The 23,051-nt window shown below is 37.8% G+C and overlaps 1 protein-coding gene across 2 annotated transcripts in view; it reads right to left on the bottom strand.

Annotated features, from left to right (window-relative positions):
* Positions 1 to 23,051, bottom strand: part of LOC120514279 (phosphodiesterase 4D interacting protein) — a 249,225-nt gene that overhangs the window by 199,944 nt on the left and 26,230 nt on the right. For both annotated transcript variants that reach the window (XM_039734581.1, XM_039734582.1), the window contains exons 2-3: positions 11,725 to 11,777; positions 4,972 to 5,039 (exon numbers count right to left, since the gene is read on the bottom strand). In XM_039734581.1, coding sequence (XP_039590515.1) covers positions 4,972 to 5,039; positions 11,725 to 11,777 — 121 coding nt within the window. The remainder of the gene's footprint in view (positions 1 to 4,971; positions 5,040 to 11,724; positions 11,778 to 23,051) is intronic.

The following is a 23,051-nucleotide window of genomic DNA, read 5'->3' as shown; positions in this document are numbered from 1 at the left end:
TGCAGATGCATCTGTTTGGCTTTCCTGTGACTATTACATTTGTGACACTGATGTACATGGTAGGGAGCAAGATCTGTAAAACCCACAATAAAGAGCATTCATCTGCCCATTGATAGCATATTTATTTTTTATAATAATTAATTTACTTCTAGTGGGACTGACTACTGCAATGTATTATTCACTGGCCATTCAAATAGTTCTTCATGTAGCTTTTACTTAATTCAAAATGCTGCTGCAGGGAATGTTTACGCAAACCAGAAAATACAAACACATAATTCTAGTTCTAAAGTCCTTACACTGGCTCCCAGTTAAACTTAGAGCTGATTTCAAAATCCTCCTGTTGATTTATAAAGCTTTAATTGGCCAAGGCCCTGCTTACTTATCTGAGCTTATCATTCTTTACAGAGCACACACTGCAAACTCATCTTAAGATGCCAGCCCACTAAACATTCCAAAAATTAATAAAAAAAACACTAGGAGGTTGAGCTTTTAGCTACAGGGCCCCAAAGCTATATAATGATCTGCCTGCTACTGTAAGAGATGCCCCTTCAGTCTCAGCTTTTAAATCCAGCTTGAAGATTTACTGTGCATATTTCATTTTACCATGACTCAGGAGCCTCAAAAGAACCTAAGTCCCAAAAATACTGTCAAAACCCTGACTAGATACAAAAAAGAGCCTTGAAAAATCATTACTAAATAGGTTTATTTGAGAAAAGGCTCTGCAATACATGAAGCCTCTAAGAGCACAAAGGAATTGTCTGAAAAGCCAAGGCAATCCACAGCAACAAAGTTATAAGACAGAATTCCAAGGGTGAGGTCAAAAACAGAGCACAGATTCAAAAATTGAGAAATCACGAAAAGCAATAATTCACTGCAAAACACAAATGACACTCCACTCCTTAGTGTGTTCGAAATGAACCACCAGGAACTACGGAAGGCTCTCCAAAAAATTGAGTGGAGGGCAGTTCCAGGTGGTGATTGGGACGTAATAATGGACGTAATTAAATAAATATAAGGAATAATATAAATAATACACAAAAGAATCATTAATATAAAAAAAATGATACAAAATTAGACAAAATACACTTTCAACCATAGCCAGGGAGAAATGTTGGTTGAAACATGACATATTTCTGCTTGTTAGTCATTTATACAGAAATACAAGTATCACCGTTTTTTTAAACCATTACTAACCCTTGTCTATTATGTTTCTCTTCTTGGTATCTGGATGTGGCACTTTGTACCCCTGCTCTACTGCCAGGCAGCTCTCCTGCATATGGAAAAGTCATCTCAGGGAAAGGATCTTTGGAATCATCGAATGGAAAGATTCCCTCATCAGACTGGACAGCCAGCACAGACTCTTCTATAAAAAACCCAGGAGCAGGTAGGCAGCCAATTGGCTGAATTCTCCAAGGCTGACTTTATTTTTGACTCTCTCTTTTACAATTTTAATCTCCACCGTTGATCTTCCGCAGTTGTGCTAGCACCCCAGTCAAATCAATTCTGTTTACAACTCTCATTCACATTGTAGAAGGGAAATGCAGAGCATTTTTTTAATATGACTTGCTGAATATTTTCCACATAAGACACATCAAAACACATGTACACTACTGTGTTTTCTCCACAGAAATCCCACTAAAAGGGAATCTTCAACCCACCACCATTATTTAGCAGCAGCTCCTTCATATTTAAGAAGTATATGCACAATCCAAGCTGCATAGAGCTTTGAGTTTCTTTTCGGTCTTTGATGCATCTTTAGGATTACGATCCCCAACATTTTCAGCATAACTGACATAGTGAGGATTGTACTACAAGATACATCTGGTGGCTGGATGACAGGGAAATATGTCTGGAGATTTTTTAATTTACAAGAATTTTTTTGTAAATACTAAATGACTGGTAAACATGCAGAATTCATGCATATACTGTAAAGGCTTCTAGACCGGAACTAAATGGCTTTCTCATTTTGTCCACAGCACAAATTTTGTTGGAAGTGCGGCAAGTTTTTGGCAAAGGAAAATTCAATTTTGCATGAATTGTTTTGTTCATCTGAACTAACATTTTTCTACTATAACAGAGGTGTGGGAAAGTGTAATAAGTCTTAAATAATGTTATTGAATGATGATTTGCTTGATATTTTTCTGGCACTTTTTTGTCTTTGTCTCCCTCTCCCTCTTTGACTATCTTACAAGGAGGCTAAATAGCATAGATCTAACAAAAAGTACTGTATACCCCATGGTAAAACTGCTCACATTTTACTTCTAATACATCTTGTATTTAATTAGAAGGAATATTATAATTACATTAATGAATGTGATTGTAATATTTCAATGTGATCTATTGGAATTTCTTGTGTTGATCCACAAAAAAGACACAGCTATTATAACATGGGTGCTTTCTTCACATGTTGCTGCTGAAGACATACTTCAGAAGAATAAGATACACTACATATTGTAGCGTGGACACTTTAGAAGGCTAATGTGTGTACACCAGTATGTCTTTTGTGTGCATCTTCTTCTTCTTCGTCTATCGGCTGCTCGCATTAGGGGTTGCCACAGCAGATCATCTGATTCCATATTTTCCTACATCTATTACTAAACTTTGAAAACACAATTTCCCTTTTAATTGTAATGTCTGTGCTGTATAAAGAAACAATGACTTAGCAGTGAGTTCTACAGGCAGGATGTAATGAGTCAACAGCTTAGTCAGGATGTTTGTGGAGGGGGACGCTGTGGTTACTTATTGGTTCAAATCATTACGGCAGCTAGAACAGAGAGAAATACAGAGAAGGACTTTTCTTTCAACTTTGAAGGGTGTCAATTGAATATTTTCCATAATCATGACTATTAACCTCCCTAGCGTGAGGACTACTCAGGCCATAAAGGTACTAACAGTATTAGTCCTAAGCATTACTTGGGCAACTGTATAGGCATGTCTTACATAAGCATCAGGCTCAAGAGTTACCCAGGCAGTGGTGTAGATGCGTCTTCTTCTATCCTCATAATGGCATCTTGTAAGAAACATTTTTCAGCAGCCCAGTTGTTGCATACTCTTGACAGTGATAAGAGCAGTGATGTTGCCTCTCATCAGCAGTGATGACAAAGTGGATCTGCCTTCAGGCAGTGAAATTGAAACGGACAGTAAAACAGAAAGTAATTCTGATGAATCTGAAAGTTACGCTCGCGTTTGGGTTTCTGTTGACCCTGCTTCAAATAAACCAGCACCACCTCATTTTGATTTTGCAGGACAGCTAGGAATAAAAGTGAACGTTGACAGCCAAAATCCACTTACTTACTTGAAATACTTCTTGATGGTGACATGATCGAAAGAATTGTTGTTGAGATGAACCATTATGTTGAACAGTGTTGGGTAAATGACCATACACTTAAGCAGTATATTTTTATAGTATATATAGTATTAAGCATATTTATTATTATTATTATTATTTATTTCATAAATTATACATGTCACAGCTTGACTGTGACTGTGACATTACGTTCCCACTACTCTTTCTAATCAATGAGCAGCTACAAACTCACAATGAAGAACCACTGCAGTGAAAGCAAACACATTAAGAGGGGATTTGCCATGTGTAAATATACTTTTCTTTTTGTACTTCACCTATCTTTTGTATTCTTTTTCTTAGCACAGGCTGATTTGGTGAGTCTACTCGTATTATTTCATACACAGCCCCACCTCCCCGAGCCTCTGTCTCCCCCTCGGCCTTCTTCCTGTGACAGGGTTTCTCCAGACTTTCCTAATCATCTTCTCATCTTCTCCTCTTTTCTTTTTACCATACGTCCACAGCACATCAATCTAGCCTCTCTGATTTTCTCACTGATCTTCACCACTCTTACTTTTCTCCTGACCTCCTCATTCCTCAATCTGTCCCTAAGGGAAATTCCACTTCAGTATTATCATTTCGGTTGTTTTTTCAAATTTTGTCTTCCTCTCTTTTCTTTATTGCCCATGGCTGAGCAACACACATCTAAACTAGACTTACCATTACCTGTATTTTCCTTGGCATCATTTTATTAAACAATACCCCGTATTCCTCCAGCCATTTCTTCCACAATACCTTTATTCTCTGACCTGTTTCCACTTCATAGCATCTTGTGTTATAACTGACCCCAGATATTTAAACCTGTCTTCATTAACCTAAGTCGACTCTATTCTGTATTAGGTCTTTCCCTTCTCAATCTGCTACTAAGCATGACCTTTGATTTTCCAGCATTTATTTTCAGTACTTCCTGTTTTAAGGCCCCCTTCTACTCAGTTATGGTTCTGTGCAGTTCCTCCTCAGACTTTGCCATGATCATAAGGTCATCAATGTATATAACAATTAACCACCCACTGGTACTCTCACTGGATGTACAGTACCCACCACAAGGACAAAAGGCTAAGAGTCGAGCCTTGATGTGAACCTACTTGCACAATAAAGATTTTTGCAGGATTTCTCCTTTTCCATCCTTCATTACACAGATCCTTTCCAGATCTTGTTTTGTTGTTTCTGAAGTTTGTTGTCCTATTCAGATATTTCTCTCCTTCTCCCATTTCCAAGTTCTCTTTACTGCCCTTGCTCTTTCTGTCTCCGCTGCTCTCTTTGCCTTCCTGTTTCCCAAGGAGTGTGAGGTCCCAGAGGTTTACTTTTCCCATTCTGTGCATCATCTGTTTTAGTTTTCCTCTCATCTCTTGCCAACTGGCATTACATTAAATTACTTTATTGTACCTTAATTTATTACTATTAAGAGAACCTGAATAGCTATAAAACTTAAAATTTATTAGTCTACACAAGGACATTGTGTGCATATGTTTATGTTTCTTTGTATTCATACGGTATATTGACATTGGTTTGCACTTTACTGTTTAATACTACTGCATTTCTGTGAGTTCTTAATAAAAATAATTAAATTGAATAATTTAGCCATTCTATTTTACTAATATGAATAATTATGAAAATATTTATCCTACCTTTTCAAATTCTCTGAGGGTATGTGTCTGTAGAGGAGGGCCCTTTTCTGTTTCATCACTGAGGAAGGCTGTCAAAGAAAAAGATCAGAGAAAAAGTGACGATTAAAATCTGTCTTTATAAAAGGTCAGTACTTCTTTACATCATTGCATATGCTGTCTTAGAGGCATTTTGCTAACAAGAGCTTAACATTTAATATTTGCTAAGGGTACTACACCACAACAGAAAAAATGAACATTTTATATGAAGGCTTTGAGAGCTAAGTTAACGTAGACTCTAATGGTATACTACATTGAAATATGGTCACAAAAAGAATACTAAAATTGGCATGGGACCTGTGACAGATATATTTACATTAAAATAAACATGCCTTTACTGAGCAATGCTAACTGTGTTATGGTATTCACTTTAAAGGCTTAGACTATACCTAAATACATAGATGGCATCACTCCTGTTTGATATGGGGCAGGTGGAAGGAGTCACAGGCTAATGTGGGGTGAGCAGGAATAACACCACAGGGTGCCTCAAGTCCATACGTTTTTGGATGATGTCAATAGATAGCTTAAAATGGGTGGTTTGAGTGCAAAGACCCTATCCCAACACCCAGGAACTTGTGTAAACAAGACAATGGACCTTTGGGTGTGAGAGGATTACTGGGAGTGTTGTTAAGTGGGACACAGAGCCAGAGAGAGCAAGGAACAGAAAAACATAGGGGTTGGAAGTTGAAGCAGGGCGAGAAATAAACTGTGGCTTGCTTTTACGTTGTTATTTTTGTGGTGCCTACAAAGCTCTGACAGTTGAGAAGAGGAAGTTAGGTAAAGAAAAATGCTGGCAAAAATGTAAACAGCAAGGCAGTGCAGCAAAGGCTACAGATAAAGTAAATGCATTTTTGCTGCTGCAGTGTCTGTCCATTTTGGTGAGCTGCTGTTATAGGTTTCTAAATAAGTACCTTGCCAAGGCTAAATACATTTTTTACTCCCTTTTGGAAGTAATGGAGACAAAGTATAATATTTTTAAAAAGTATGAGAAGCATAAACCCTCCAGAAATAACAACCCTGTTTTGGACTATTTGTGAGAGAGACAGAAAAAGAATCATTGCTTCATTACTCTTGGACTAAAGCATAGCTCCCCTTGGATGGATATCTGTAGAGGTGCAAGTGGAGCTCCCAGTGAGCCCTTTTAAGGCATGACATTAAATTCAGGTTTTTTTTTTCTATTTCTAAACTGAATGAAATCTGTTCAATCTAATGACCCTAATTATCACTTACTGTGTACAGACAAACTTGAAATAATTTTGTGTTCACTATTACACTGATGGTAAAAAAGTTATCTAGAATAAAACATTTGCTATGTTGTACTTTTCATTGGCAACCGCATTACAGTGAACATTGAAGTAGAAGAGTTCCAAAAATGCCAAGCTATAGAAAAGTTCTGTATTTAATAAATTCAATAAACATGAAGAATTGATAATAAACTAGAATAATCAATGTAGTAAAAAAGCAGAAAGAATAAAGCATATCCTTTAGGTTTTCAGGGCATACATGTATAAGTTTGTGCCATTGCTTACCATGTAGAGGGGCTTCATCACATGTGTGACCCCAAGTACTACAAAGCACCCCGTTCAATACTCTCTCTCTCGTGCTCTCATTCTCTCTTTATCTTTCTGTTCCTCTTTCTCTCTCCTGCTGTCATTCTTTTTCTCTTTCTCTTTCTCTTCCTCTCTTGCTCTCAGTTTATTTTGCTTATAATTTGGTTATATTACCAATAATACATAATTCATTTAATGTGCAGCTCCTTCTCTTCCTTTCATTCTATTGCCAAAGGTTATATATAAAGAAGGGAAAGGCGGGGGAAATACTAGAGTACAGTTCCAGGCTACTGAGTGGTACGTGTATAGGACCTGAGGCATTTCGGTAAAGTCTACATAATAAAGAGTATCAAAGGGGAAAACAGAGTCACATTGGACCCTAAACGACAAAACTAATCTCATGTACGTTGGCATAAAATTAGGCAGAATGATGCTTGAAGGCTCCTTAAAACACACTTTTTCAATTTGGCTTTCTTGTAGCTACATTTTAGTTAAATTCATAATAGACTATATATTCACAAAATGATCATTCTTTTTGTTTTTGTTTTTTTATACCTTATTAATCCCCGAAAGGAAATTCTCTTTTCACATGACCTTTGAAGGTCAGAGCGCAGGGTCAGTCATTATTCGGTGTTTTGGATCAATTGTAAAGTTAAGGGCCTTGCTCAAGGGCTCAACAGAGTAGCATCCCTTCTAACAGAAATGGGATTTGAACCAGTAACTTTCCAGAAACCAGAGCAGATCCTTATTCTCAGAGCCAGCATTTCATCATGGATTTACAATCTTTGCTAATCTCTTCTTTTCTCTAAACACATTCTCAAACACAAAACACATTTAGCAGTGTGGTGCACTTGTACCCAGAATGGTGCACACAGGGTACAGAAGTTAAACACAACTAACACACTGTTTTCAAAATTTACACACTACCACTGAAAATTGAAAACACATGTGTGTATCCAATCAGTGAACCCAATTAGTAAACAGTATATAAGCCTAGTGAAATGCAAATGGCATGAGTGGATCCAACAATGGAGCAATACAATAGAAGAGGAAGAGGAAGAGGAGTCCGTGTCAGAGGTAGTGGGCAAGGACTAAGACCAAGAAGAAGATCTGTAATTTCAAATGACATTCAAGCAACTGTCATAGATCACGTTCTAGTGCATGGCATGACTATGAGGGAGGCAGGGCAACGTGTGCAACCAAACCTAAGCAGGTTCTCAGTGGCTACTATAATCCGGACCTTCAGAGTAGAGAACAGGTAAAAAGTATACTTGTCTCAGTAAGGGGACAATGAAAAATAATTTCTCCATGGTACTGTGTTTGAAAACATTTACTGAAAACATAGATGTGTATATCTATATATATAAAGTATACTTATAACTAAATGGTATTTTTTTTAGATTTGAAAGATGTGCTCACAACACCAGGAGACACTTATTGTGGATATGGTCCGTCAAAAATAATGCAATTCGACTGCGTGAAATACAGCAGCAGATTATAGAAGACAACATACATTTTGAGGGAATAAATAATGTGAGTCTGTCAACAATTGCCCGTGTCCTGCAACGCAACAAGATAAGGATGAAACAAGTTTATCGGGTACCATTTGAGCGAAACTGTGAGAGAGTGAAAGAACAACGATGTCAATATGTGTAAGTAAGTAAACTTTTACAGTAAACTCAGTACTAGAATGTATACTGTATTGTCTGGGATGCAGCACATATATACATCATACTGTGTCATTTACAGAACTAAATGTAGTTTGTTGTCACTGTGTACAGAGAATCTTTGAGCTCGACTCAATGGTTAGGCCTCATGAATACATCTTCGTGGATGAAGCTGGATTCAATCTAGCAAAAAGGAGAAGAAGAGGTTGCAACGTCATAGGTCAACGTGCTATTATTGAACTGCCTGGCCAGCGTGGTGGAAATGTAACTATCTGTGGGGTTCTCCACAGTCATGTTACTGTTGGGCCATACAACACCGAACTTCTAGTAACATTCCTGGATGGTCTACAGGATGCTTTGCTTGAGCAGAGAGATCGCGAGTTAACAGAGCATCCCATGTATGTTATCATTTGGGACAATGTGAGCGTTCACTGTGGTCCAAGAATACGCAATTGGTTTCACAATGAGCAGCATTTTAGGAATGTGTTTCTTCCACCATACTCTCCCTTTTGAACCCTATTGAGGAGTTTTTCTCAGCATGGAGATGGAAAGTATACGACCAAAACCCTTACACACAGGAAAATCTACTTCAAGCAATGAATGGAGCCTGTGGTGAGATAGGAGTGGAATCATGCCAGGGCTGGATTCGGCATGCTAAAGGATTCTTTCCTCGTTGTCTTGCAAGGGACACCATAGCATGTGATGTGGATGAAGTCCTGTGGCCAGACCCAGCACAGAGGGTGATGCTGAGGCAGAATAAATTATCTGAATATGCTGTAAAATATATATATTTTTTATATATATATATAAAACTTTTTGCTGCAGTACAAGAATAAATGAATGAATAAATAAATATTATTTTCCTGCTGTTCTACAGTGTTTTGTATTTATTTCTGTAGTGTGTAATCGTTGCTAAGTTGTGTTTGTACATTGGCTGGGTTTTGTGAGGTTTTTGACAGTAGTGCTTGATTTTGAGTAAAGTTAAAATAGTTTGGGGTCAAATGTTTGGTTTTGCAAGACAAGTAGAAGGTTTTGTGAATGTAGCTTGAATTTTAGAGTTTGTGTTTAGTGTTTTAAAACAAAGAGATGAAATTTTAGGAAATGTGTTTTAGCAATTCAGAAAAACTATAATATGGGAAGTGACATCCATGTGATGGCTAGTGTGATATTCTACACTGTGGTATCCTGAGCTAGTAAAATCAAGTCAAGAGAGACCCACCAAATCAAAAAGTGAATTAAAAGGGCAAGTTCAGTTATGGAATGTACTCTGGACCCCCTAGTGGTCATATGACAGGAGAGAATTAAAACAAAAATGAGTGCCAATAAACAATTCTGCACATCCTCTCTCTGACACAAACACTGACCATTTTCAGCCAACAAATTGTTCAGCAAAAGTTGGTCAAAAAAGCTATTAGGACTCATTTAGGACACAATACTATACTGTACATGAGGATTTTTCTACTAATTACATATCCATGTTACATAAGCCTACATTGATATTGAATAAAAGTCAAATTCTAAGGGAAGGCTCTAATCAAGAAAATAACCACAGAATCAAATTGCAGGAGCATAACAACCCCAGAGAAAACACCTAGAAGATTTTTACAACTCAAGAAAAGTGTGGCAAAAATAAAAAGAAATACCATTCATGACACGGCCCAGTTCACAAAATTTAAAATAAGGGTTTGTCTTCAAAATCAAGCCTCAGGCTTCAAAAGAGGCCTAAAAGTCAAAAATGAGTCTTACCCCCAAAAACCCATGCAGCAGGCTTTGTGGCCTGTACAGGTTCTTAAAGAGAAAAGCTATAAATCTTCAATAAATATCAAAACTGCAAAGAGAGGGAGATAAACCGTGAAACATCAAGCCCAAAGTTATCAAAACAATGTCCCTTTTTTATGTCATGATCGATTAACAAAAAGGAATATCCAAAAAAGAGGGCCGAAAAAGCAAACCAGCGCTAAATAAAACCAGTTCACAATCCAAAACCAACGTCAAAAAACAGAATCTAAAGGAGACAAAAAACAGAAAAATCCAATAATAAAGGTCACAATTACAATTATTACAATCACAAAAAGTGACTCAACAGCAACACAACAAGGTATACAGTGTAAGACATAAATTAATATCTTCTTACAGTATATAATAAGTTACCGTGGCTGTCCGTTTGTCTGTCCGGGACTTTAAATCACCTGTAGCTCACAAATGATTTGACCTATTGTCCTGAAATTTGGCAAACATCTACTACGTGACCTCTACTGTCCGCTTATGGGGTGATGATTTTTATTACTCTTTTTACTTTTATTTGACTTTATTGTAGAATCAACTCTCAGCAGCGCTCAGCAGGGTGGCTGTGCGGCGCATGTGTACGGGCTCCATTCTCACCCTTACCACCTTCACTGTCACTTCCTCTACCTCTTCATATCTTAAATCATTCTTGAGGCAGATTGAAGACTTAAGTGCCAGCTTAAGTGAAAAATCAAAGAAAAAATTGTAAGTAATTGCAACACAAACACTGACTTAATCAGCTTTAACGTGAAAGGATACTGACGAAAGAAGAGAAGAAGCGGGCCGCTATAGGATGGAGAAAAGGAGAGCTGCTCAGGAAGCAGCAAGCACATCAACGTCTGAGGAAACGAATGCTAAACGTACAGAGAAAGAGGATGAAAACTAGGAATGTTCAAGTCAAGTGTATTCACTGCATGTTATCGTGCAGTGCGCCGTTACTGGTAATACAATAATACTAAATAATTAACTACAAAACAAAATGTATTAAGAAGTAACATAATGCAGACAAAAAGGAAATTCAAACAGAACTTACAAATTATTAAAAAAAAATACATAAAAAGAAGGGCATGAAAACATGGCTATACTGTAACAAAAAACATTTAAAGTTTATATGTTTCAATTTGGGTTATTGCTTGATATGATTTGCTTAACATTTGTTGTAACCAATAAGCATATAATTTAAGAAATCTTTTACTTTTGTTTCTAATGTTAACATTAAAAGATTCAAAAATGTCACTGTTTGTGTATAGAATACGGTGTTTGACCTTTGAGTTCCTATAGACTAAAACTGTCTCTGCACAACTATACTTTTATGAAATTTCTGATTTCTATATAAAATAATACAAAAACTACTGAAGGTAGGCTATGAAACTATATTATACAAGTCCACATAATATTAATGCCAAGCCTCTGTACAAAATAATGAAAAATGTAAAAATAGTAGAATGCCATTAAAAGCACCATGGTTCTCTTTTATGGTATTTTTTAATATACTCACATAAACACATTTCTAAGTTTATTTTAACAAATAAAGCAGACAGACTACATTTTTTCCATTTTGCACATGCTTATTGAAAACAATCTTGCTTAGTGTCCTATAAGATGGCAGCCTCACAGCATGTTCAGCCATCATTTCATTACACTTTGTCTCCCAGATACAAGTGCCAAATGCAAAGTTTACAAGAGCAGAGAAATATACATCCAAGTGATCTCACCTGCAACGTGGCTCATGCTCCCAGAGGCCTTCTCCCTGTTCTTCAGGTGGTCTCTAAAACAAAAGACAAGGACAAACTTGAAAACTGGTGTGTATGCCAAATTATTTATCCTCAGGTCTTCCTTTTTCTGATGCAGAATACATGTGACAGTGAATACAAATAACCTTATCTGCTGACTCACTTAAGAAGTGGAGGAATTTTGTCATAGTAAAGAATTCCAAAAAGCAAGTAGCAAACTACAGTATATCTTAAGAAATAATGATTTATTGAAGTAATAAAACATAATTCAAGTTGAGGGTTTTCTGTTGCAATTTATGTACACTTGCAATTTATATACCGTGAGCCTCATAAATTACTGAGATTATTGATGCCTCTCTTACTCCAAAATAGATGATTATTTACTGGGATGTTATTCAAGTCATAGTTCTTCTGAATGGCCATTGCATACGTTTCCAAGAAAGAGAAGGCCAGATTCTGAAGGTGCAATGTTCTAAAAATGTTCATCCATTTTCTGGACACTTTTTTATAGTACTGGGTTTCAGGGAACTGGTATGTCTATTACTCAAATTAAATTAAAATAATGTATGTTCCATGTTGATTGTCAATATGGATTCAAAAATGGGTTAGTTGTATTTGTATAGCAACAGAATCTCTGAATGCATCTGATAGCCCAGACCACCAATACGGCAATACTTCAGCCTGGTAAACTCCAGAGATGGTCCTCTAATTGAGCAAGCAACAGATGACATCTCCTAAGTTGCAAATCTCTGTTTAATATATGTTTGAAGATATGATGTGGAGTTGACCATTTGAAAAAAAATAAAGAAGCAATATTTCCCAGTACATTAATGCACATTGATTTCAACCTGTGATATAAATCACACTGCGGTAGGTTGGCACCCTGCCCAGGATTGGTTCCTGCCTTGTGCCCTGTGTTGGCTGGGTTTGGCTCCAGCAGACCCCCGTGACCCTGTGTTCAGATTCAGCGGGTTAGAAAATGGATGATGGATGGATATAAATCACACTGGCAATAAAGACTGAACCAGCAAACCAATGGAGTATAGCATAGCATACATTTCTCAAACCTGCTTTATCCAGTGTAGCCTACAGGGGGCACACCAGCTCCCCAAACCCAACATAGCCAGACGCAGACAGAAGCTTCAGCACAACACACGCTTTTAATCTATTGTGGGAAACTCTTCCCAACAGTTTCCCACTTGCAGCACAGGATAAAGTGCAATAAGTAGACACAGCATGCAGTACTTTGTCTTTGCCTGATTTTCTCTGTCTCCTTCCTTCCTTCTTCTGTTCACCTCCACTCCTCTGCCAGCAAGCGATGTCCTTCATCTCCCGACTGGCTCCTTGAATGAAGTGATGTGGTTCCTTTTATGCTGCACCCAGGAGCACTCTAGGTGGCTCATATGTGTGATCCAGAAGTACTCCTATAGGGCTTGCCAGTTCCTGCAGCATCCTCTGGCAGCCCCAACAGGACTGAGCCCACAAACTCCAAGTGCCAGTGTGCCCTGTGGGAATCTGGGGTGCTGTAGCAACCCAGGGGTGACTGCCATCTAGTGCTTCATCTAGTACATGTTCTCTCTTCCGGTTCTTCCACTATGGAGGAGTCCCAGCTGGGTAAGGACCCCAGGCATCCACTACACCAGTCAAAGTTTGAAATAGACTGATGCCTACCCCATAGCACTGAACAGATTGCAGGAAACAAGCCTGGATAGGGTAGGGTGCCAATCTATCACCAAGTCCATTTATGCCCACATGCACAAAGGAACCAATTTAGAAAGGCCAATTAACTTAACACACACATCTTTATATTGAGCGAGGAAAACTAAAGTATGCAGAGAAAAAGCCACTCAGATACAGAAGAAAACAAGCAAGTCCCCAAACAGTGATTCAAACCCTGGATGGTAGTTTTGTGTGGCACCAGCAGTTATCTCCATGCTGAGAAAATATAATTTAGCGTGAAAAAATAAAAGAACACTGAGAAATGAACATCAGATTAAGCACTGCCTTAATTTAGATCTCAATATTAAAAAAAAAGGATTGTTTTAAATCTTGCCACAATGTTTAATGATGTAAACCCATCATAACACCACCCGATGTTAACATACAATTTTGCTTGTTTTTTTTTTAAAGAGATGACCTTGACAAACATTTTAAATGTAACACTGACATTGAATACATAGTTAGCAGTTGTCTGAAGCATTTTACTCATTTTGAAAGTGAGTTCAAAGTTTTAAAAATCCAAGCAACTGATATAAAAAGGCATGAGGACGCCACGTATTATTTAAGCTTCAAATTGGATCCTAATAAGTCCACTATTGAAAACCAGTATGGTATTCATCTCAGCTATTTCAATTTCATCATCTCTGAGACAGGTTTGACATCGTGGGCTGCCCTGGGTATGCGGTTAAGAAAGCGGATGGATAGATGGATGGGTGGATGGATGGAGAGAAATATTCTGTATACAACACATAATTCAACATCACAGTCATGTGGCACCCTTACTTATAAAAAACAGACATTCCCATTTACATTACAGCTGCCTGTAATCTTCTAAAGAGTCTACTTTTTCTTTGGTTGTTAAAGAAGAATCGAGTCCCACTCATTATGCGGCCTTGTTTCAAGAATACCAAATGGCCTGGAGGAGAGGAGGTCGTCCCTGTTTAAAGTTTAAAACCACAACATACACATGTGACCGAGCTGTACTGGTAAAATACGCATCCAATTAAACTCTAAATAAAAATGGCCCTGTTACAGTTCCCTGTTTCATGAACTGCCAGTGACCCTTCCGCAGAGTTATTCTGAAGGGGACTTCTTCTTCCTTTAATACGTTTTCATTAATTGTACAAACTTGGCTGTACTCCTGATGGACTACTTTTCACATTATTAAAGTGACACTCTGATTTCTTGAATTACGGAAATGAAACGTGTTAGACGGACCTCACACATTAGCACCTCATCAGTAAAGCAAAGACGGCTCTCTGGAAACACAGTTGACTATGGATCACAGCTTTCGTTACACATCCCTCCCAACATTACATTAATAGTTCATCAGCGGCCAGAGGGTCGGAGCTAAATTAGATTAGGTCAATTTTGAGCTGAGCACATGTCTGCATTTCTCCTGGGGGGCAGGTACAGCTGTGAATGTGATATCTGCAAAGCCAACATGACTCAGAAAGACTTTGAAGTCAACAGCTCCTGGATGGGCTTTGTTGTACAGTCTTCTGGCACATGTCAGAGAAATAGTACATTTCTGAAACAGAACAATCTCTCTTACGAATGTTATATGTAGAATGTTAAAGAAACCAAGTGTTACATTTTTTTAATGCACATTAAGAGACTGTGTACATTATGCTTCTGTGTTGAGTGTTTAGCTGTTTAAGATATGTTTCATATGTGGCTTTCTGAATATGAATATATTCATTCTAAATTAGCGCTTGAGGGGGAAAGAGCAGCAATGAATGCAAGGCAGAAGCTAACCATGTATGGTCCACCATTCCATTGCATGTACAACCTCATCACAGGCTAATCTGAATATAACAATCAGCCTAAGCTGCAGATGTTTGAGATGCAGGTTAAAACTCACACCAACATGGAGATAACAAGCATACTTCACAAAAATTGCAATTAGGATTCTGGAATTTGAAACTTTGAGGCAACTTCCTCAGCTGCTCTGCCGCCTTACTGCCCTGCAACAGGTCATGTCCTAAGATTCACACTTATAAAACCAAAGTAAATGCCAACAAGAATCAAACTGTAAACACTTCATGTTCCTATGGCCATATGGATGCTAAATGCAGTATTGTAATTATAGATATAAAATCAGTGTGCAGGCAGGCGATTGGATTGGGCAGACCTGGCTTCTGTTAATTGGCCAAGTGTGTGTGAATGAGTGTGAAGCTCCCGCCAGGGTTGGCTTATGGCTCTGGAAGTCATTGCCAGGATGGATTATAAATACTTATGACCCAGTACTGAAATAAGCGGATAAAATGATGGGAGTGAAACATTATCTTACTCAATATTAAACTGATTGCTGCACTAATGTCATTTCTTGTACTGTCTGTATTTTAGTTATCACTGGTATATTTAATACATTGTCTTGTCCACAGCTTCTCTCATCTTAACTAGATAGCATTAAAGGAATTAGCACAGGACCCACACTTTAGTACTAACATGGTTCCCCCTCTTCTATATTTATCCACATATTTTTTAGCAGATTTTAATACATGTTATAAAGGTTATAGGATACTGCATGTATAATAGGTAGCCTGGTAAATTAGTGCTGTTATATCCCATGAGCCAGAATTCTAAGTTCAATACTTGCTCTCACTCAGTGTATGTGTGGAGTTCTTCTGGGAGTACTCGGCTTTTCCTCACAGATATCAAAAATTCATATTAGTGATTCCAAACTGGCTCTGTGCACACATGTGTGACTTGACCTAGAGGTAGACAGCTGCCATGTCCAGAGATGGTCCCTGCCTTGTACCTGATACTACCAGGATAGGCTCTGTCCACCAGTGGCCTTGAAATAAATCAAGCAAGAGTGTGATATTATCCACATTAACAAGGCCAATTCATCCAAAACACAAAAATATACTACGTTATGCAAAGGCGTGGATGCAACACAATAAGGAATGAGTAGAAAAAAATAAACCGTGATAATGTGAAAATAATTGTTGGGTACAACAGGAACAAAAAACATAAGTGCAATTGTAAATAAGTTATTTGCACATGACAGGAAAGCATGATAACAAGTAACATTTAATGTTTTAATAAATTGTATTCTAACATTATCAATCATGCTTAGTCCAATTCATGGACTACAGCCTATTCTAGCAGCACTAGGCACAAGGCAGAAAACAAGTATGGATAGGATGCCAGTCCATTGCTGGATCCACACTGGACCAATTTGGAATCAACAATAACAACCACAGCATTTATTTTTATATAGAACCAGTTGACCTAACCTTCTCCAACTCCAGTCCTGGAGAGCTACTGTGGATGCAAGTTTTCATTCTAACTCTTTTCTTAATCAGTGACCAGTTTATGCTGCTAATTAACAATTTCCCTTTTCTTGAGACTCTGATCGCTGAATTGATACTTCTTCTTGAAATGACACCTAAACATAAATTTGATGTGAAGTGAGCCAACAGATGACCAACTAACTCGGTGCCTCAAACTCCAACCTTCATTCAGTTTCTTAACTTGAAGCCAATTCTCATTGCTAATTAAACCCGTTATTTAATTCCATGGTGCTTATTCTCCCATGGCAGACATTTCCAAAACTGTTGATTTTCATTTTTAAGAGCTCTGTCAAAATGTTTTGTGGACCTGAGCAGATCAACATTACTGAGGCCTTCATAGTCCTTTATTTTCAGTTATTGTATGATGGACGCAGGTTGTTGTTTATGTGTTGGTACATTTTGTGGCTTAATATTGTTTGGTTGCTAATTAAGGAAAAAAGAAATCATTAAGGGGCCTAAGTCTTAAGTTGTACATCAATTAAAATTAAGGCAAAGAGTTAATTAGCAGCAAAATCTGGTCACTAATTAAGAAAAGGGTTAGAATGAAAACCTACAGCCATAGTAGCTCTCCAGGGCTGGAATTGGAGACCCCTGCCTTAGGGGCTTGGGACAAAATCCATCCATCCATTTTCTAACCCGCTGAATCCGAATAGGGTCACGGGGGTATGCCAGAGCCAATCCCAGCCAACACAGGGCACAGGCAGGAACCAATCCTGGGCAGGGTGCCAACCCACCGCAGGACACACACAAACACACCAAGCACACACTAGGGCCAATTTAGAATCGCCAATCCACCTAACCTGCATGTCTTTGGATTGTGGGAGGAAACCGGAGTGCCCGGAGGAAACCCACGCAGACACGGGGAGAACATGCAAACTCCACACAGGGAGGACCCGGGAAGCGAACACGGGTCTCCTAACTGCGAGGCAGCAGCGCTATCACTGCGCCACCGTGCCGCCCCTGGGACAAAATGCAAATGCAAATTAAATATTTATTTATGTTCATAAGATACCAAGATGAGTGCAAAAAATATCAAATAATAGCAATAATGTTATTTGAGAGCAATGCTGTACTTCTCAGAAGGAGAGGTGGATAGCAGAAAATGAAGTACAGAAGGGTAAGGCAAAGTCTTAAAACAGAATGGAGCTGAAAGGCCAGAAGAAGAAAATCTATACAATTTCTCAAAAACACAAGATGAGAATGACAGACAGAGATAAGAAGTTTGAAACTGGAAAACCATAACACAAATTGGGGATATTATTCCCTTAATAACACTACAAAAAGACATTGATTTTTTTTAATCTAATACTTTGATCCCAGAAACTGAGTGCCACTATCTTATATAGGCGGGCGAATGATAACTCAGAATCATCGCTTGAACTCTAAATATCATGGCCGGAAATGTGCAGAGTCAGTCACAAAATAGAGGTGATCATCCAATAAAACAAGTCACTATTTGGCAATGCTGGGTTAATGAAGAAACAAAACAAAAAAAAAGTACAAAAAGGCACGAAAAGGATTCATAACTTAGACCACCACAAATGCGTTATCATGGCAACTTATTGTCTTGTTTCTGTTTACTATGTTGTGTAAATGACATAAATATCTCATGGCATCACGACTGTAATTATGTTAACCAGATAAATTGCTAATCGAATTAAACACAGATAAAGCCATACTAACAATTAGGAAACAATCAAGTGTAAAACTGAAGATGGAGAGTAGAAGAGTTGTCAGCTGGCTTGAGGAAGAGAGGCCAAGAGAGGGCAGCTGAGACAGAAAAAGGAAGATCCATAGTGTGGTGGGCAAGCTACCCCACCGGACAGACAGGGCTCTAGAGCCATTTAGGCAGGTGCAAAGAGGCTGTTGCTTTGCTGTGTTTGTGTGTATGTTGTACTTGACACTTGTAAGCAGTAAAGAGTACTATGCCAAAATAGTGTTAACTCATTTGTGCTGCTTTTTGTGTTTTATTCTTTATGTGGTTATTTTCTTTCATAAAGGCATTATTTTTGTTTGGCTTTCACCCTTGTGATTCTTGTCTATGTATGGTGGTCTGCCACCAAGGCATTCTCCAATCATAATATGTAATAAGAACAAATTGACTGTTGTCTGCATAATGAAATCCTAAACAAAATTAATCTACTATCATAACAATTAAATAAAAGTGTACAAAAAATATGTGGGCATTCAGTGCTGCAGCTGACCAATAAAATGTCCCAGAGGGGTGAGTATTAGTGTGTGAGCGATTAGTGAAGCAGGTAACACAAAATGGCTGTTAAGTAAGTGGTGCTATTTTGGATTTTCCATAAGGTTTTATGAATTAATTTAGATTAAAATAAAAAAACAAATATTTTGCATTGAAATCTTGACCCTTTTGTCATTTGCATAGCAAACAGAATAATCTGATCTATTGCATTAATTCCAGAAAGAGAGAATGCACAGACAGAGGAACAGAGAGATGGATATAATACACAATGAAAAACTGAACTGCAGGCTAAACCTCTGTACAGTATTTTCAAGTCGTAATCCCTAATGAGAAAGGGTCTTCCCAGTTCTAACATTGTGTAAAAGCCTATTCATTTATGAGAGGCTTAACCCATAAGAGCTTTAAGAAGACACAACATGTCATTTTTAGGATGTAATGAAGTCCTACACATGTATTTTGACTAATAAATGTTCTTTCAAGCCACAAATTAATATTTAATTAGTGTTTAAGGAAATACTGTAATATGACAGCTGCTTCTCTTACTCTCGAACAATAGGGAATGATGAAGCCTGTTATATTTAAATATGTAATTTTCATTTAACTTTGGCCCTCCAGTTATGTAATCCTTTGTTTTTTAAAACATCTGCTAGACAATGTGCAAATAACAAAATGGAAAAGTATAACAAAGTAACTTCAATTGTAAATACGACCACACCCAGGGATGAGACTAAGTGGATGGAGTCACAGTTTATCATTCATGCCTTCATAAACTTTAAAAATTTAAAATGCAATTTTATCTATTTGAAGAATGTGCCAAATAATAAATCATAAACCCGTACATCTTGTTTTTAAGCATTGGATGAGTGTGCGGTGATGGTGGCTCATTGAATTTATAAAACAGACAGCGGCACCAGCTTACAGAATGGAAAACCTCAGCATGACAGAAATGCTCCAACAAATTAAAGAGATTCTCTTTCACTCACTGTGTTAGAATTAAACAGCTGTAATAAAATAATTCATCCAAATGGACCCTATCAAAACATATTATTTGAATGTAAGAATCCTCTTTTGCATTTTATAACTGTTTAGTTTAGACACTACATTGGCTGAACATATCCATCCAACTCTTTATCTGTTTAATGAACATAATTATCCATATACTGAACACAGTCATCCACTTATTCATTCATCCATCAATTTACTGAATCCATTCCTCCAATCATCCAGTTTTGTGCAGACCCCATTAGTCCTTTTACTGAACTTCTATATCTATCTGCCCATCCATGCATCTGTCCAGTGACTCGGAGTATCCATCCACCTGATCACTGAACTCACCCATCCATTTGCTAAATGCATTCATCCATCTATTTTTTTCAACAAGCTTATTCCAATTTCCCTCCATGCTGCCCCTGCTGCAATTATTTAAACTTTAACTGCCTCTTATTATTGGATAGGTTTAAACATATGGATAAAACAAATCATTATAAACCATGAACAGGTTCAGCCATACAATCAGGCTGGCTTTTTCTTTTTAAAGCTGTCTAGAATAGTATCAGCATTTTTCAAGGTAAGAAGCTATATAATACTTTAATTATAATGCCAATGTTTCCAAGTTATGTGTCACCCCAGTCTTGTGGTTCAGTCGAAAAAAGAACCACTGAGCACTGCCTCTTAAAATAAATTACACCCTTGTAATTTTAAAAGGGCACACATTCCACAGTACACGCTTTGAAGCAGGCAATCGTTCTCATCTTTAAATTGGTTAAAACACAACAAATATAGTTAAAACAAATTACTGCATTTCACTTTGCTTCACAAAAAAATGAAACATTTCTTTAGCCAGAGGTTATTTGTAAAAGGCCATTTCATTAAAAGAAATATGCTAAGGAAATGTTTGTCAGTTCCTACAACAGGGAAATGCCACCAATGAAATGTTATCGTGTCCGACCAAAAGAGATCCGCTGTGAAACCTGCCTGATCCAGTTCACACTCTCATTGAGGGCCGTATAAACATTTCTTGTATTCACTTTTCTAGCTAAGTGCTTTGCCAAAGTATTCAGATTCTTGACTAAAACTGCAGGTCTGACATTGTGTGCAGCAATACAGGGGCGCCGCAGGGGACTGTACTTTCTCCAGTCCTGTTCAGCCTATATACATCAGACTTCCAATATGACTCGGAGTCCTGCCACGTGCAAAAGTTCGCTGATGACACTGCTATCGTGGGCTGCATCAGGAGTGGGCAGGAGGACGAGTACAGAAAGTTAATCAAAGACTTTGTTAAATGGTGCGACTCAAACTACTTACACCTTAACACCAGCAAGACCAAGGAGCTGGTGGTGGATTTTAGGAGGCCTAGGCCCCTCATGGACCCTGTGACCATCAGAGGTGACTGTGTGCAGAGGGTGCAGACCTTTAAATATCTGGGAGTGCAGCTGGATGACAAATTGGACTGGACTGCCAATACTGATGCTCTATGTAAGAAAGGTCAAAGCAGACTATACTTTCTGAGAAGGTTGGCATCCTTCAACATCTGCAGTAAGATGCTGCAGATGTTCTACCAGACAGCGAGTGCCCTCTTCTACGCGGTGGTGTGCTGGGGTGGCAGCATAAAGATGAAAGACGCCTCACGCCTGGACAAACTTGTTAAGAAGGCAGGCTCCATTGTAGGATTAAAGTTGGACAGTTTAACATCTGTGGCAGAGCAACGGGCACTAAGCAAACTCCTGTCAATCATGAAGAATCCACTGCATCCACTTAACAGGATCATCTCCAGACAGAGGAGTAGCTTCAGTGACAGACTTTTGTCACTGTCCTGCTCCACTGACAGACTGAGGAGATCGTTCCTCCCCCACACTATGCGACTCTTCAATTCCACCCGGGGGAGTAAATGCGAACATTAATTTTATTTTAATTCTTTTCATTTTATTATTATTTAATTTAATATTGTTACTTTGTATCAGTATACTGCTGCTGGATTATGTGAATTTCCCCTTGTGAGTGAGTGAGTGAGTGAGTGAGTGAGTGAGTGAGTGAGTGGAGTGAGTGAGTGAGTGAGTGAGTGAGTGAGTGAGTGAGTGAGTGAGTATCTATCTATCTATCTATCTATCTATCTATCTATCTATCTATCTATCTATCTATCTATCTATCTATCTATCTATCTATCTATCTATCTATCTATCTATCTATCTATCTATCTATCTATCTATCTATCTATCTATCTATCTATCTATCTTTTACTGAATAAGAAACCCTCCATTGAAATGTTGTTTTCTGTGATGCTTTTTCTTTTAAAGCACTGAAAAAATGTTCTTTTTTATTTTTCATTTATTTTATGTTAGTAAAAACCCATGAAATGTACTGTGTGATTAAGCTTTCAGTCTTCACAGTTAATATTTTGTGGTGCTCTCTTCTGCAGCAGTACAACCTTTGAAGTCTTTTTGGGTAAGTATAAATTAGTTTGCAATAATGATTGTGGCTGATTCTGATTTGCTTTAGGTTGTTAAGATTAGCCAGATAACATATCTATACTACCACCATGTTATACCTTCCGTAGAAAAGGCAGAAATATATTTAAATAGGGATCAGGAGATAAAACAAAAGTCCTAACCCAGGAAAGTTCATAACTAAAAAATCAGTCCTATCTTTTGCCAAAGCTTAAACAGAAAACAGAAAGCGTAGTTGAGAATACTTGAAGTGAGAAGTCTGTACTTCGGAAAGTCAAAATGAGCATTAAGCAAAGCACACCACACATAAAGAATATCGAGTCTCAGATGATCGAGAGTGCATGGTGATGACCTCTCATACTGTTGCACAATTGACGACATCCATGGCATGCTTAAGGTCAGTAACTATAGTAATAGAAGGAGTAGGTTTAAAAAAATATCGATTCTCTATACAAAAAGAGATACTATGGAAAAAGATGTGAAAATTATGTAATGTCTTTAATACATTTCAAATAAATTAAAAAAACGTATATTAGATTCAGCATGTGATACAACCTGACAGCAAAAAACAAAAATTCACAAAAGGTGCAAAACAGTACAGGAAAAAATTAAAAGGGAAGCTAAATTATAAAATACACA

The sequence above is a fragment of the Polypterus senegalus genome, chromosome 14, assembly GCF_016835505.1.
Source record: "Polypterus senegalus isolate Bchr_013 chromosome 14, ASM1683550v1, whole genome shotgun sequence".
Taxonomy (NCBI): domain Eukaryota; kingdom Metazoa; phylum Chordata; class Cladistia; order Polypteriformes; family Polypteridae; genus Polypterus; species Polypterus senegalus.
This window is presented reverse-complemented; position numbering and strand designations above follow the sequence as displayed.